This window comes from Gopherus flavomarginatus, chromosome 3 (genome assembly GCF_025201925.1).
Source record: "Gopherus flavomarginatus isolate rGopFla2 chromosome 3, rGopFla2.mat.asm, whole genome shotgun sequence".
Classification (NCBI taxonomy): Eukaryota; Metazoa; Chordata; order Testudines; family Testudinidae; genus Gopherus; species Gopherus flavomarginatus.
The window spans coordinates 165,920,277-165,938,137 of NC_066619.1; the positions used below are offsets into that span (position 1 = coordinate 165,920,277).

Below are 17,861 nucleotides of genomic sequence, written 5' to 3' on the forward strand. Positions count from 1 at the left end.
GGGCAGCACAGAGCTCGCTCCCCTCCCGTCGCTGCCCAGGAGCAGCACCGCGGCCTCTCTGCGGGGCGGTCTGGAGCGAGCCCCGCCCCGTCCGTGAGCTCGTCACCAGCCACGGCACGCGCGCTCCCCACAGGCCCAGCTCCGGCAGGCGAAGGGGCTGCTGGGAAGCGGTGAAGTCATCACGAAGCGCGCCGCTGTCGCCGCCCGCTGACGCCAGCCGCCGCGCTTTGCCTCCGAAAAGGGTCTCCTGCCGCCGGCGCCACCCTCCCCCTGCTGCGCCCGCGCCGGTGGGTACCGGGAGAGGCCGAGGCGGGGGCGCAGCTGGTGCCTGTGCGCCCGCGGTAGCCGTGGCAGGGTTAGCTGGGGCTCGGCGCTCAGCCGCTTCATCCGCCCCCTTCCCCCGCCTGCATCATCGGTCCCTCCCCGCCCGCCTGCCTCCTTTTTGTCTTTGTCAACCAGGTGGCTCTGCCCGGGCGAGACAGGTGCGGGCTGGGGGCGCTGGGCGGGGCCTCTGCCGGTCTCTCGGGGAGCGGATTGAGGGTGGGGAGGGGATGGATTCGGCTCCCGCTTTCCCTGTGTAATATATCACATTTCGCCCCCTCCACATGGGTTTGTTTCCTTCTTGCCTCCGGGTCAAGGCCTTTCCTGGGCCATGCTGGGTGGGGGATAGGGCGAGCGACCCCTCGTTTTTCCTTCTTCTGTAGCAGTTTCTGTGTCTGTGTCTTGTCTCGGTGCCTTTTGGTTTTGAGTAAGCCATGGGTGATTGTCTGCCCTCCTTCCTCCCACAGAGACTGTGGAATCAATCCTGTCTCCTTTCTTGCAGACAGCGGCAGGAGCCATAGGCTGAGATTATGAGTTTGTTTAATCTGGACCGCTTTCGCTTTGAGAAGAAAACTAAAAAAGTGGAACAGGAAAATCCACCTCCTCCTCTTCCTATAGCTGAGATACCAGCTGCTCCTTCTCCTGCTGCTGCAGACAGTGCTGCTGGTGGTGATGATGAGGTTACAGATGACAGCAGCAGGCCAGATACTCCAACATCAGATGTGACTGAGAAAACTGGTGAGTCACGTGTTTGATTTGTGTCTAGCACAAACACACTGATAATGTATTTATAAGAGTAAAACATCTGCCCCACTTACAGCTTTTTTTCAGCACTTCCCCCTTTCCAGATACCACTATTCTATTATAACTGCCTTGAAAGCATCAAACTCTGCCATAACATTTTCTTTTATAAAAGTGAATAGAGGGCTGAATCAGAATTTAAAAGGTCAGGCTTGGAGCCAGCTGAGAACCAGTGATAAAGTGTTTCATTGACTAAAACTAACCCAAAGCCTGACAATTTTAAAAACATGTTGCCCTTCCTTTTGTACAAACATTTCCATTGTGACTGAAAGCATTTTTATATTTAACATTACACACCCCGCCCCCCAATCTACCTCTCAAGGAAAGCATCATAGAACCTCCAAAAACCAGAAGATGTGATATCCTCTATATACATTACTAGGCAGATCTAACTTATCTATGGAATACTTTTAATACTACTGTGATGTGTGCTGTACAAAACTTAATCTCTCTGCTGTTCAATTGCCACCCTCTGATCGTAACATAGTCTTTTTCAACATCATCCATCAGCACCCCCATGCAACTTGGCATGCAACCTTTCCATGACGTCAGTGCATCAACGTCAATGGCTTTTTCATTTGCTCTTAGTCCTCTCTTCCCTTTCTTCCATTGGTATGGTTGATTCTTCCTCCATGTTTGACTCTCCTCTACCCTTGACTCTTTTGCTCCTCTCTTCCATCAAATGATCAGCCTTGCCTACTTCCAGCTCTGGCTCCCGCCAATACCAGCTTCCTGCTCTTGTGTTGTGGAACTCCCCCTTGCAGATATGATAAGGGTAACTTCTTCCAGTACTTCCTGCTGGCACCGTGGCAGAAGATCAACACCCTCAACACTTTCCTGATCCCCCGCGTCACCTTCGTCTTAAGAGGTTCTGCCGTGGCAAAGGTGCCCCTCAACAAGGCAGACAACACCATCCGGCAGCTGGTTAAGCAGTGGCTGTCCCTGCCCCAGAGAGCCAGCAACGAGCTCATATACATTGCCCAGAGGCACGGTGGTGCCAACGTCCCCTGCATGGGTGACCTCTGCGACATTGCGGTCGTCATGCACGCCTTCCACCTTCTGACATGCCCGGATGCCATGGTAAAGAACGTCGCAGCGGCCGCCCTACGCACCGTCATCGAGAAGCGAATTGGCAGGCCTCCCTCCAGCCCGGATTTAGCCACTTTCCTGAGCGGCTCCCTGGATGGCGAATTCGCCCGGGACGGGGGTGACATTACTTCGCTGTGGTCCTGGGCCTGCAACACCATGCACCGGCTGGGAAAACGACTGGGCTGCCACTGGATATGGAGCGAGGAACGACAGGAGCTGGGAGTCTTGGTGCCACGGATCGAGACAGAGGGCCCCGGAGCCAGAGTTCGTGCTGGAGAAGTCGCTGAAGGCCGCTGTCCACGTGCTCTACGTGGACACCCTGAGGAAAAAAACCGACCAGGGCAAGGCCTTTGAGGTGACCAGCAAGTGGGACTCCAGCAACCACTTTTTCCTCGCGGGCAGTTTCACCCGTTTCGCCAACTGGCGGTTCATACACCGCGCCCGCCTGAACTGTGTCCCTCTCAATGGAGCCATCCGCCACGGGAACTGAGACAAGCGCTGCAGAAAGTGAGGGTACCCCTTGGAGACCTTGCCCCATGTCCTGTGCAGCTGCAAGCCCGACACCAGAGCCTGGCAGCTGCGCCACAACGCTGTCTAGGCTGGTGAAGGCCATTGCCCCACACCTGGGTGAGATCGCAGTCAACCACACCATCCCCGACACCGACAGCCTGCTGTGCCCAGACATCGTCATCATGGACGAGGAGCGGAAAAAGATCATCCTCGTTGACGTGACGATCCCGTTTGAGAACAGGACCCCAGCCTTCTGTGAAGCCCGAGCCCGTAAACTCGAAAAATATGCCCCCTTGGCGGACATCCTGCGGGCAAAAGGCTACGAGATTTACACCGATGCCCTAATTGTCGGGGCCCTGGGTGCCTGGGATCCCTGTAATGAACGTGTACTTAGGGCCTGTGAGGTGGGCCGTCGCTATGCACGGCTCATGAGACGTTTGATGGTCTCGGACACTATCCGGTGGTCTAGGGACATTTACATAGAGCACATCATTGGCCACCGCCAATACCAAGAGTGAGCTGGCGTGGCTCTGTGCACCCACGGGGGGAGGAGGCCTATAAACCCCCCCTATTGAACCATATCCCCTAAGCCCTAAAGCCACCGAACTAGATTCCACCATGCGAGGGTCATCCTGTCCCCATTACCCGGCCCGCTTACTTATACCCATGACTGCGTGTAACCCACTGTATGAGTGATGTACCCTCACTGCTTCCTTACTGCTTCTTGATCCCACCCCCACCATACACCCCGCATTGGGGGACCTTGCAGACTGTATATGTTATGTGCTAACCAATTCCCACATACCAGCGTCCCCCTATACTCTGTATGCTGCCCCCAATGACCAACAACTGACGCTTTGAACTCTTTGTATCATTTTTATTTAAACATTCTCTAATAAACTTTTAAATTTGTTCTCTTTTCCTTCAGTTCTGTCAGCTTCCTAGCTAAACAGCTGTACTTCTCCAATGTAATTGAATTCCAGCTGCCTTTTTGTCACCTTTGTTCACTCTTCAAGCAATTATGTCCTCCTGCCTTCACTTTTCCACACAGGATCTCACTGATTTCCTGCAAAAGAAAACAGACAAAATATGATGAGTTCCCCTTTTTCTTACAACTCTTTCCTCCATTTCTGCTATTATTAATACAGAAGTTTTTCTTCTGCTCGCCTCTTCTAACCCCTCCACTTGCCACAGTGATCCCCCTTTGCTTGTGCCAACTCTCATTCTGTCTGACTGTTATCCATAAACTCTCACTCTTCTTCTATGGCTCTTCACCTCACTACGTAAGCATTTTGTAGCCTTCCCATCTTAAAACCCACTCTTTACCTCACTTGCCCCAGCAGCTGCTGCACCATTTCCCTTCAATATCTAAGCTAATTGAATGTGGTGTTTAGAACTGCTGTCTGGAATTCCTCTCTTCAATTTCCGTCCTAGACGCTTTTCAACTTGGCTTCTGCGCCTTGCATTTCACTGCAACCACTCTTGTCGAAGTGTCAAATGACATCTTCCTAACCAAAGCTCAGAACCAATACTCCATCCTTAAGCTCTTTTATCTGTCAGCTGCCTTTTAACAGTCTACCGTGCTCTTCATTTTCTTGAAATCTTGTCCTTCTTTGGCTTCTGTGGTTGTGCCTTCCTGTGGTTCTTTTTCCTCTGTTTCCATCACTCCTTCGGCTCCTTCTTTGGAGCCCTTAAACTCCCTCCTTCCTTCTCAGTCCTTCCTACGTCCTTCTTTGTGGATGATCACACCAAGCTTACCTGTTGCTCAGGCTTCTAACTTGGGCATTGTCTTTGATTAAGACTTCTTTCTAGGTCCTCCCATCCAGGCTATGTCTAAATCTTGCCTAATATTTCTTTATAACATTGCTGTCTATACACGATAGCTGAAACTCTTATCCGAGCACTTATCTTGTATCTTGAATACGGCAAAATCGTTTCTCTGGCCTTGACTACTGTCTTGCTTATATCTATTCAGAATACTGCTGCAAAATATTTTTTCTGGTCCATTGCCTTGACATGTCACTCCTCTCTTTGCATCTCTCTTGCTTCCCTGTCATCTGTTGCATCAAAACATAAACCACTTGTCTTCACTTTCCAGGCCCTTTATAACCTATCTCCATCTAGTTACCATCTCATTCTCTGTTAAAGTTGACTTCTCCCCCTAGTGAATCAATGATGTCAGCCTTCATTGCCCATTCCTTAGGTTTTCAAACAATTGCCTTTGTGATTCCTCCCATGCTGTCCTTCAGACTATTATATTATCTTCCTTCAATACCCTCCTTTGCCATGATTCCTACAAAAAACATAACTGTTAGGCTGCTGGAGTGCAGAGACCACTGCCTATTGTCCTGACCACTATTGTCTCGTATCCTTAGACAAACAGACTGATGGAGAGTACATCTGTTGTCTTATACTTAGGGTAGGTCTGCACTTCAGATGCTCATCGGCTCAGTAGTGCTATGAGGACACTCTGTGCCGATGGGAGGACTCTCTTCTGTTGGTGTAGTTAATCTACCGCCATGACAGGTGGTAACTATATGTCAGCGGGAGAAGCTCTCCCACCTACAGAGCGCTGCCTACGCTGGCACTTTTGACAGTATAACTACATTGTTCACAGCTGTGGATTGTGCAAACACCTGAGCAGTGTAGTTATACCGAAGTAATTCCATAGTGTAGACCTGGCCTCAGACGATAAGTTCTTTTGGGTCTGAATTGCCTTTTTGTTCTGTGTTTGTACATGATCCGTGACTAGGGTGATGATGGTAAGAATCTAAGCCTGGAGCAGAGTTTTAGTTCTTCTGACTGGGTTGTGTAGCCTGATTTGAAACTTCATTTCTGTTTGGATCAAATCTTCAGATTAATCAGTGAAGACAATTGAGCTATCATAATAGTTGTAATTATGTAATTGACATTTACTTCTGAAACTGCTGTACTGTCTAATGCTAACAATCATCTTATATTTAAAGGGCAAGAATAAAGGAATAAGTGTGTTCTCATTTTGTTTGTTTGTTTTTTCTTTGTATGTAAGCTGGAGTTAGTATTTCCACCTGAATCTGTCTGTTCTCACTGGTTGTAGGGTTTTGTTTAGCAACCACATAGAGAAGAGAGAAAGGACCATATATTATTGTAAACTCAAAAAGTGGCAGGGGATTTGGGGTAGATGAGGTATCCAAAACTGCTTAACTTATTTTCAATTAATTACTTTTCAAGTTGACTGTGAACCCTAAACCATGTCTGTTTAAGGGAGAAATACTTTGAAAGCTACTGTGCATACTCAACAGTTTCCCTCCCTCTATGCTTCATAATGTTCTTGGATTAGCATATTAGCAGCTCCCCCGTCGACTCCACTTCCGCCTCTTGCCCTGGTGGAGTTCCGGAGTTGACGGGAGTGCATTCGGGGATCGATTTATCGTGTCTAGATAGCTAGATCCCTGATAGCTCGATCACTACCCGTCGATCCAGCAGGTAGTGTGGACGTATCCTAAGAATACATGTTCCCAGTGATCTCTGTTGGTGAGTAGGTGAATTGTAGGTTTCTCAACTAGTTGTATCTTTCTTGTCGCATTAGGCTTCATTCATAGGTATAGAGAATAGCAACAGTTGAGCCCAATTGTTACAAAAGCATGGGTCTCTGGACAGATGCGAGTCAAATGGGTGCAATCTTCTGGACAGATCCAGATGAAATGTGGGTGTTTATGTAACCAGCTTCATTTGGATAAGCAAGTGCAGTGTTGTGTCTGAGAGCAGCAGAGCTGCGGACCATTGTAACAGGTCTCATGCCTTTGATGGATGGAGTTGTTACGAACGAGGAGAGTACTTCAGAATGCATGTCTCTTCCTACCAGCATAACTTTATGCTTGTCTGTGTTCAGCTGTAGCCAGTTTCTCTTCATCCAGATGTTTTCTGTAATATTTTGCAGATTTCTCAATATGGCAAAGTTTGACAAGGAGATGTAGTGTTTCCTACTGCCACTTCATCCTGTTTTGTCTCACTAGTATTCCCAGTGGCTTCATGTAGATGTTGAATTCGAAGGAGGGAACAGCCATGCAGCTGTTTTGTGCTTCTCCTGTGTCAGGAGAAGCACACACTAAGCTATTGATGGTTGTTGCTTTTACATAGAAGTTGAATAACACAGTCAGTTTTTCAGGGATCTTCTCCTGTGGTTGGTCACTGCCTAGTGTATTGTGGGAGTTTACTGGGAAGCACATATTAACATTCTTGACTTCATAAAAAAGATATTGACGTGAGCCAATGGAAACCTGGTATCATTGTTTTCTCTTAAATAGGTTGAACTAGATGTATAAAACTGACTTAGTTTCTGATCCGGCATTTGTGTAGGTGAACCTTTATGCCTGCCCAGAGGCCTGTTGACTTCAGTGGGACGCATTAAAAGTGAAAGCGTCCATGAATGCAGATCCAATTGCAGGACTATGGCGTTAATTAGCAATAGTTTTAAGGCATTTATGTAATTACCAATACTTCACACTTGCATAATGCTTTACATTTTCAAATTGCACAAAATTTCATTACTTAATGAGATATTGTGACAGTGCCATTTTCCAGTTGTTAGTTACACTTGTCAGCACATCAACCAGAATATTAATTTCAGATACACCAGTTTAAATGAGTTAATGGTCTTATTTGAAAGTAAATAATGTGTACTAAGGGCTGCATAGTACAAACATGCATTCTCAGGTTTTCTCTGCAGGACGTTATAACTTGTGATTAAGTTATGAAAAAGAAATAAATAGTCTGAATAGCAAGAGAATCTTTAACAACGGTATCTGGTTGTGGTATACACGTAATGACCCCCACCCGCCATGCAACCAGACTTCCCCTTGCACTTGAACCCGACCCTGTTGAGCCCCATACCTCCTGTACCTGAACCACCCTGCTGAACCCCATCCACCTTCACCTGAAACCCCCCCCCCCGCCACAGAGTCCCATTGTCCCTGCATCCAGAACCTCCATTGAGCCCCTGTGCATCCAGATCCCACACATGGACACCCCACTGCACCCAGATTGTCCCACATAGAGCCCTCTCCCCTCACACCTGAATTCCCCCGCTAAGCTGCTGCACACTTGAATTCTGCAAGGCTGAGCCTGCCAGCCTATACCTTGTGCACCTGGTACAGGCCCTGGGATATGTTTAGGGTATGCCATGCCTTTGCACTGTGTCAGGGTTGGGTGCTGCCTCGCCACCGAGTCCATGTGTGCAGCCTGCAGGATGATCTCCGACCTCAGTGCAGCCAGTGGTCTCTGCTCCCCACTGCCATGCTATTGACGAACACAATTTGCAGAATTTTATAATACTGTGTGCAAAATTTGTATTTTTGGCACAGATCTTCCTCAGGAATACAGTAGGGAGCTTGTCTCTACTTTATAAAGTGCCATGCATATTTATGGAGCTATAGAAGTAATATTTCTTGTCTTGTTGATGCTGATACTAAACTCAGTACAGATTTCAAGTTTGGAATGCTTTTCAATTTTATGCTGCCTTCGTAACTTGATTTTTCAGGGTTGTGGAATTTTGTGCTGATGCATCATATTGACTGTGATGTAGAGGGAAGGAAGAGGGGATTGGTTTTTGTCATCTGAGCTTTTGCACCTATGGGCAGATGGGATGGTGTTAACTAGGAATCAGTTGAAGCTTTTAGCATTAGGAAGAGGATACGTCCTAATCATTGCCCCCTTTTGAATAGACAACTGGCTAGAAATTCTTTAACTTCTAGTCTATCATCGCTTCAAACGTGAACAACCAGACATTTCCCTGCTCTCCTAGTATCTGCAGCTGCCTCCCTTAGTGGCAGATAGGCATATAGCTGTATTCTGTTAAAATCATCAGCAGTGAAAAATAAGAACATTGACATACAGGTTGAAACTTTCTAGTCCGGCACCCTCAGTACCTGACTAGTGCCAAACTAGAAAATTTGCCAAACTGCAAGAGGTCAATATTGTAGCAAGCGGGTCTCTCTTTATTTTTATATCGCCGGGGCAAATAAATGGAACAACGCTTGCAACGCAGCCTAGCCAAGACTTACCGGCTCTCTTCATAACAAAGTGTTAGTGTTGTTACACAATTTTACTGTATTGGCACAAGGAAATAAGTAGATAAAGCACAAAAAACATAAAATAAAATCATGCTGGACCACAGATGTTGCCGGACCAGAGAGGTTCAACCTGTATAAACTTCTGTCATTAAAATGAGAGTTAACAAATTGATTAACAGCTGAAGTGCCAACCCTCTCTACCCCCCCACCCCCCGTTTTTAAAATCCTCCCAATTTTTTTTAACATATAATTATGAAATTACTAATTCAGGCTTAAACCTACTACTTTTGCGAGCACATGTTAATTTATATGCAATTTTGTTGTATATAAAGTAAAAAAATGCACACTGGACAGTGCAGCAGGATCTACGCAGGGCAGTTGGAGTACAATATGTAGCCTGGGGCTCATGCAGTGAATCTGACGTCCCAAGCCCCACTGACAGTCGCTGCTACTTGTCTCCTATCAGACCCTCACCGCACAGTCTGCGGGGCAGGAGAAGGCCGGGCCGAAGGGGAGAAAGGAATGTGAGAGAGGAGGCAGAAGAGAAGGAGTATCATCCCTAGGAGGAGGACTAGGTCTGGGACTGGTGAACGTAATTAAAAGACCAAGGCAGCATAGGAAGGCAGCTTTCCTAGGGCCTGTCTTCCCCTTCTTCCTGTCTGGGGTGCAGGTGGAGGAGCACAACAGAGGTGGCTTGGTGGCCCAGGTGTGTCCCCCTCCCTATGGCTATAGAGTGGGGAAGAAGAGGGGGGAGCAGTCTTGGTTTTTCAAGGGGGGGGGTGAAAGAGAGAGCTGCAGGCAACCTCCTTAGCTTTTTTCATAAACCTCCCTAAAAGTCTCAGAACAAGGTTGACATCTCTGCTGTTGTTACCAGATGCTTGCAGATTCATGAAGTCACTGTTTTGGTTTCTGTTTCCCGTTTGGGTACCATATTGCTGTTATGCTGTCTGAAAACTTTTTTAAAACAAAAGCTTATGTTTTGCATTTGAATTTCACAGCGTAGTTGGATTCTGCAGTCTCTTACTTGATAGCAGAAGGCTGGAAAGCACCAGTTCCTGCATGTATGTGCGCCATTTTGAATCTACACTAACTATACCGAATTTCCAAAGCTTTTCTGTTTAATAATACTTTTTATATCAGATGAAGCATCATAAGATTGGCACGTAACAGTTGTTGCAAAGTGAACAGTAGCATATAGAAAAAAATTACCATCACTGGAGGAAACAAGTATATCAAAATGATAGCGAGAGCAAACTGTTGGCAGTAAATCAAAGGGCAAGTCTATTCTACTACACTACATTGACACAGCTGCACCACTGTAGTGCGTCTGGTGAAGACTTGCTATGGCAACGGGAGAGCTCTCTCCCATTGACATAATTATTCCGCTTCTCACGGAGGTGGAAGGTATGTTGGTGGGAGAGGGCCTCTTGCTGACACATTGCTGATGTGGGCATCGCGAAACTTGTCTCTCGAGGATGGGGGGTGGGGAGAGCTTTTTCCCACCTCTGAGCGATGTAAGTTATATTGACTTAGGGTATAGTGTAGACCTGCTCTAAGTTTCACTACAAGTCTAAACATTCCAGAGAATTTTATCAGTTTGATAAAACAAGTCTCTCTCTGCTGAAGCAGGATCTCAGAAAATAAACATGTTCTCTATTTTTACTTTTAACTTAGTGAAAAGAGTGAATTGTTGCCTCACCTTTTAGTTATACACAAGGCCATCCTCCACAAGAGCAGCTTTCTTCCTTATTTTTTTCTTGGTCATCTCAAGGTACAAACGCCAGGAAGGATGCAAAACTTTTTTTTCCCTATAGAACCTTTTGTATTAGCATATTCCAATCCTATCTTAAATCCTGTGGCCTTTTAATTGCTGTTAGACCTTGGCACACGCAAAGATTACATTTTATTAATGGCTGATGACTTCATTTTGCCCCAGAATATTGAAGGTGTCTTGGTTATGGTCATGGTCCGCTCATTCAGCGGTGCCAGGATCCAAGTTCAAATTTTTACTTGATTTTTCTAGTGACTCTGCCTTGTTGTACAAAGCCCTGTTATGTGTTAGCAATACATTTTACAATTTGATGGGAAGTTTTCCCCCTTTTCGTCTTAAAATTCATATTTTTTTTTAGAAGTTTCCACAGTGTCAGTAAATTGCTTGAGGTCATATACTTAGTTTGTCTAAGTTTCTGTCAAACACTGCTACAGTACCTTACAGGTTATTTTATATTTATTTCCTGCACAACTGCTTTCTTACAGCAGACTCCTTCTATAGCTGTCATAGTCTCGACTGCATGCTCTCTCCCTCTTCCTTCAGTCTTGCATGCCTCCAGGGTCTGTAATTTTTCTCATCTTCAAGGAAATCATACAGCTTCTGTCTGAATTTATTCTAGTTGCTTGCCATACTGTCTTGAGCAGTTTTTTCTAGTTCTGCTCGTTAAAAAAAAAAATAAAGAAGAAAAAGGGAGGAAAAAAGAGTTTTAGAATAAGTGGGTAGGATATTGGGCTTGTACCTCAGATCATGGTTCTTGACTGCCACATAATTCTTATGTATTCTTTGGAAAACCATTTAAAACTATATTCTTTAGCCCACTGGAAAAATGAATATGTGAAATATTCCCACCTATTCCAAGTGCACATTTTGGTGTGTAATGTAAGGGCGTGCCTTTGCTGCAGTAAAACACCTATGGCTGGCCCCTATCAGCTGCTTGGGTTGCTGGGCTTTAGCAGTGTGGATTGTAACCGGAATATGACATACTGGCAGGGGAGCTGCCTGAGCAATATCTCCCTGTCTACAGCTATCTGAAAAAGAACAAACAGCGTAGTCAAATGACATCTAAGGCTATGTCTACACTACTGCTTATGTTGGCAAAACTTAGGTCATTCAGGGATATGAAAAAACACCCCCTTGAGCGACGTAATTTTCACTGGCGTAAGTGGTAGTGTGTACAGTGCTATTTTGGTGGGAGAGCTTCTCCCGCTGACATAGCTACCGTCACTCATTGAGATGCTTTTATTATGTTGACAGGAGACATCTCTCCCATTGGCATAGAGCAGCTACATGAGCGACCTTACATTGGCAGTGCTACATCAGTAGAGCTGTGCCACTGTAAGCTCTCAGGTGTAGACACGGCCTAAGCTACAGATACGCTTGTAGTATAAGTGAACCCACTCTCACCAAACATACCTTAAATCTCAAACTTACTATTCTATAGTGCTCCAATCACCACTTCCATCATTCGCTCAAGGAAACGAGTAAAAAGGACTGGCTTTAGTGGAGATCTACTCCCTCTGACTCTGTCTTGGATTTGTGCCACTAAAGATTTTAGAAGGAAAGGCGATGTAGGGAGCCATTTGTTTAGCTGGAAAAGAGCTCAGAGCTGCAGTCTCTACACATGCTCCTTTTCAAAACAAAGGGACTTAATTTCCAACCCAAGAATTAAGGTAGTCAGGGCACTTTTGAGTAGAGTGAAAAGCCACTTGGAATAGTTCCATGATATCTGGGGTGGCCGGGAGATCTTGAGTTTGATTCAAAGTCATTGTTCCTGTGGAAATTTAAGTCTGCTGTGTGCCTCAGCAAATCCAAGACCAAGTTGGTCAAGTAATTAATTGGTCAGCCTAACCATGAAGTTACAGGTGTCACAAGGTGGATTATACAAGGTTGGCTTGTAACCCAGAAGTTGTTCACTTTAAAAGCCATATTCATGTTTTTGAATGGCTTTTGTTTAAAGCTATTGGACATTCAAACATAAGTATTTGGTCAACTACAGAACTTAAATGAGAAGTCTGCTGATAGATACCCATGGATTCTGGGGAGTTGTCAACACACAATGATGTAAGCTTTATTTGAATAGTCAGTGTTTTTCAATGAAAGATCATAACTTTTGTGGTGAGGCTTTAGTTGCATGAAACATTTTGAATTTATATTCTTTTCTCCATCCTCCAAATGGCTTGTACAGAAGACTCCAGTGTCCCAGAAACCCCAGAAGCAGAGAGGACAAAGAATTTATCATCTTTCAAGAATCGAAGAGGGATACAATTCATTGATGTGTCTTCAGATAGTGAGGATCAAGGACCACCAAACTGTTCCAGTACAAAACAAGACAGTGTTTCCATGAGTGAGGTGATTGTAATGTAAGTCTTTACCATACCAATCTTCAGTAGTATTCATTATCTTCATTTGTGAGTTCATGAACTGCAATGTCCTACTTAAAAAAAAATAAATAAAAATTCATTTCATGTGTGCTGACTAAATGCCATGTTGGTTTGACTGTCTCCACTAACCAGGCTGTAATGAGCTTTCATCTCAAAAAATTTCATCTCTTTAAAGAGTTGTCTTCCTCTGAGTACTACCTAGTTCACTGGAGAAATCCCAGAATACATGAGTTTCAATGATACTTTGGGTATTTATCACATTAGGGGCAATTTTCAGTGAATTCAAGCACCACCAAGAGGATTTCTCAAAATTCAATTTTGAAAAGTTAGCTGAAGTGTTTATATATTGGCTTTTTGCTTTAGCTTGCCTGCTTTTATCCTGGTTTTATAGACAGATTAGTTCTCATGTAGTGCCAAAGTTGTCGAGTGATCAGAGGCCTCAAGTTAATGGAAATTATAGCTTTCAGAAGTCTTCAGTATTACACAATGCTTTTCAGTTTCTCTGCCCCTGAGGAAGCACTGTTGGTTGATGGTCAGGTGTTCCTTCAGGCCATAATATATAATAAACTTTATATAGTGAAGAGAATTCAGCACAAAAGTAGTTATGCATTCGTGGCTTGACTTTCAGAATTGTTGAACGTATTGTAGAGACAGGGTGGGTGAAGTAATATCTTTAATTGGACCAGCTTCTGTTGGTGAGAGAGACAAGCTTTTGAGCCACACAGAGACAGGAGAAGGGACAATGGCATAAGGGTCTGTAACCATTTGAACACAATCACCTCTAGGCCGTGGAATAGCAGCCAGGATTCCTGAGTCTCAACATATCTTTGCTATCCAGTTAAATAGCTGTGAAGCCACTGGAAAGGGAGTGGCTGAGCCACGTAGAGGATGAAAACCTACTCCTGCTATTTGTTACACCATTAGCTCAAGTGGCAAAAGTGTGCTGAGGATCTAAAGGTCACAACTAGAGCTTGTCAGAAAACTTGTCAAAAGTTTTTGCCTGGGGGGGTGCGGTTTCAACCAATAGAGCTTTTTTTGTGAAATTTCAATTGTGGAAAAACTTGGAAATTTGTTTACACTAGAAAAAATCTTTTTATTGAATTTTGAAATTTTGAGTTTTTTCATTTTAATTTTTGGATTACTTCATGACGTCCTATAGTTTAATATGATTTTGTGCAATGGAAGTTGTTTTTTATGGTTTGCTGTTTTTAGAAACTTGGTTTTTTTAATAATTTGCTATGCTAAAAGAACACTAAGTCTGCAAAATGAGACACTCAGAAGCTGGGAAATGCCAGATGTAAGGTGGTCTATGCAGTTTTTAATTCACAGAACCACAGCCTCATTGATCTCCAGAGCACAGCCTATCCTGTGCACTGAATTGGGTCTCTAGTGAATGAGGCTGTTGTCTATAGCGCTACGCACCAGCAACCACACAACAAAAACACTAACCCAGGAACCTATCCTTGCAACAAAGCCCGTTACCAACTCTCTCCACATATCTATTCAAGGGACACTATCATAGGACCTAATCACATCAGCCACACCATCAGAGGCTCGTTCACCTGCACACCTACCAATGTGATACATGACATCATGTGCCAGCAATGCCCCTCTGCCATATACATCAGCCAAACCGGACAGTCTGTACACAAAAGAATAAATGGACACATCTGACATCAAGGATTATAACATTCAAAAACCAGTCAGAGAACACTTCAACCTCCTGGTCACTTAGTTACAGACTTAAGTCTCAATACTCCAACAAAAAAACTTCCAAAAACACACTCCAACAAGAAACTGCTGAATTGGAATTCATTTGCAAACTGGACACCATTAAATTAGGCTTGAATAAAGACTGGGAGTGGATGGGTCATTACACAAAGTAAAACTATTTCCTCATGCTAAGTTTTTCCCCTACTGTTCCTCATGCCTTCTTGTCAACTGTTGGAAGTGGACCATCCTGATTATCACTACCAACCTTTTTTTTTCTCCTGCTGATAATTGCCCACCTTAATTGATTAGTCTCATTATAGCTGGTATGGCAACATCCATTTTTTCATGTTCTCTGTGTGTATATATCTTCCTACTGTATTTTCCACTCCATGCATCTGATGAAGTGAGTTTTAACCCACGAAAGCTTATGCCCAAATAAATGTGTTTAGTCTCTAAGGTGCCACAAGTACAGGTCTGTCTCATCTTATGCGGGGGTTCCGTTCCGCAGTTAGCGCGTAAAGTGAAAACTGTGTATAGTCAAAATTGCATTGAGTTGAATGGTGGGCAGAATCGCCTGCACTACAGAAACAGTATTCAAATTGTTGTTTCTTTTTTTTTTTTTGCCAACCGCGTAAAGCTGGAATCGCGCGTGTTAAATGCGCGTAAGATGCGACAGACCTGTACTCATTCTTTTTGCTAATATAGACTAACATGGCTACCGCTCTGAAGTCTATAGCAGTATTTCTCAACAACCGGTTTATGGACCAGCACCTCGGATCTCTTGACACAATTTAGGAAGGTAGCAAGCCAGTCTCTGGTATCAAAAAGGTTGAGAAACACTGGTTTATAGGATCCCTGCCTCATTATTTGCCGAAGTTGGAAGGTGTGTGGTGGAGGAGGCACAAGCTTTTGCATATCAGCCCCTGCTTCAGCTTTTAATCCCTCTTCCTCCCCAGGCTTTTATCCTTCTTTTCTCCTGAGCTCCTGTTCCTCATTCCTTTCCCCTGCATCTCTTCTTTCTCTGTTCCTCGTGCCTCTGCATTTGAGTGAGGCTACGTAGATCTTTTCCAAGTTGCCATTGTGCCAGCATGGGGACCATTGAGAGCACAGGAGTGACCATCTCTCTCTCAGTTCCAGTATCTGGTGCCATATTGGCCCCTACTGGTAACAGTTGTGGCAAAAGTCCTGCTCAGCCCCTGAATTCCTGGGCTGGGAGCATTCTCAGTTGCGCTGTGGGATAGCACATGTAGTTATGTTGGTATGTGGGAACTGTTTGAGGTTGGAGCATGCGCATAAACAGTCTTCAGAGAATTTAGCTGTCAAATGCTAACAAGTCTTAACTGAGCAAACTGCAATTTGGAGGAATGTTTACAGGGACGGTAATTCTGATACCTGAGCAATCTGCCCACAACCACCCTTGCCAAATTTCAAATCCATGCTCTAGTGTATGTTGCTATTAGTTTTTCAGCAAAATGATTGTTAATTTTTTTTATTGTAGGTAAAATGTGTTTTTCCTTAATGTTCGCTCAGACAGCTTAATTGTTTTAGCTAAAACTTTTATAATGTTATCAGTTTGAAGCAGATACCTAGCATGGAAAATTTTCCCCTTAACAATTAGTTTTGTGAAGTTATAAACGACTGAAAATAAAATCTTTCTAATGGAAAGTGTCAGGAACCTGAGCTCCCTAGAATATATTAAAAAGATTCAGTTCATGGGTCAGAATTAAACTTGCCATGTTGTGATTAAGTGTGCATTTCTTTATGCTCATTAAGAATGTGATCATGCTGGCAACGTAAGATTTATGAAGTCCTTAACTATTTACTATACTGAAACCCCGCTATAACACGATGATTGGGGGTCCAAAAAATTTGATCGTGATTAATGTGGGGTTGCGGTATAGCGAGGTTTACCGTTTCAAGCTGGTCAATATCTCTTGGGCTTAAAACGACTTGTATTTGCGAACTGCCGATAACAGTAACTGAAAGGGTGCAGCTCCAGCAGCAGGGGCTCTCAGCCATGCAGCGAGAGAGGGAAACACTTGGGGAGAGCAGGGGAGATGTGCAAGGGGCAGAGGAAGAGGGAGGAGCAGCTGGGAAGGAGAATGGCTCTTCTCACCAAAAGGAGAAGCAGGGGTAGTGGGGAAGGCACATTCCATTTTTTTGTTTGTTTGTTTTTTCTTCGGCAGTGCTCCAGCCTCTTTTTTTTTTTTTTTTTTTTTGCTTGGGGTGACCGGAGCCACCTTATGATCACATTATATCCGAATTCACATGATTGCAGGGTGCGTTATAGTGGGGTTTCCCTGTACCTTCTTTTCAAGTATTTGGGATTTTATACATGATATGATTGGCGAGCACCTTATTTAGCAAATGTAACCTTTAAAATGATTTTTGTTGTTGTTTTTTCTTTGAACTTAATACAAATATTCTTTTCCTGCAGGTACTGAAGCAAAAAGGATTTAAAATATATTAATAAAACTATAATTTGCCGCCTTGCTGTATTTAAACGTTACAAGGGATACTCATCCTCCTGCTTAAGGGCATAAACTGATCCCTAGCTGAAGTTGGAAAGGAATTTTTTGCTTTGTTACAGCTTTGTGGTGTTGTCCAGGTGTATTTTAGGTTTGCTTAGCTTTTTAAGCACTAGTTGTAGGCAAGAACAGGATAGTATCTGATGAAAAATGAAAATATTTTCTCAAATTTTTGCACGCATCTTTTACAGAGGATATTTTATTACACTTTCTCAACATGATGGTTATTCATGGAATACATAATGGAAAAATATGTAGCCAGAGTCAGTTGGAAACAACAACATTTTTGTTTCCAACTGCACCATCTCTATGCAGACACTTACCTAAATTGAATTGCTGTGATGCTATCCTCTGTATAAGTAGGTTTAGGTCCTGCCTGTGCTACAAAACTAAAGATAAACTGAAATGTGGTTCCATTTTTTAGGGTTGCCAGTTGTGCGTAAGCCTTCATAGTTTGGATATATCCAAGTTATACCTCTACCTTGATATAATGCTGTCCTCGGGAGCCAAAAAATCTTACCGTGTTATATCAAACTTGCTTTGATCCACCAGAGTGCACAGCCCTGCCCCCCCAGGAGTGCTGCTTTATTTTTAATTATTATTATTTTTTTTTATAGTTGGAGGCATACCAATCTCCTAGAACTGGAAGGGACCTTGAGTCCAGCCCCCTGCCTTCACTAGCAGGACCAAGTACTGA

At 44.1% G+C, this 17,861-nt stretch overlaps 1 protein-coding gene across 4 annotated transcripts in view; it reads left to right on the forward strand.

Moving 5' to 3' along the window:
- Window positions 1–212: 212 nt before the first annotated feature.
- SMARCAD1 (SWI/SNF-related, matrix-associated actin-dependent regulator of chromatin, subfamily a, containing DEAD/H box 1) overlaps window positions 213–17,861 on the forward strand; it is a 68,289-nt gene continuing 50,640 nt past the window's right edge. The window contains exons 1-3 of one of the 4 annotated variants that reach the window (XM_050944010.1): window positions 213–482; window positions 789–1,059; window positions 12,728–12,902. In XM_050944010.1, coding sequence (XP_050799967.1) covers window positions 852–1,059; window positions 12,728–12,902 — 383 coding nt within the window. In that variant the 5' untranslated portion in view covers window positions 213–482; window positions 789–851. Of the gene's footprint in view, window positions 483–788; window positions 1,060–12,727; window positions 12,903–17,861 lie in introns of those variants that run through there. The other 3 variants (XM_050944008.1, XM_050944009.1, XM_050944011.1) reach the window with 3 other exon arrangements.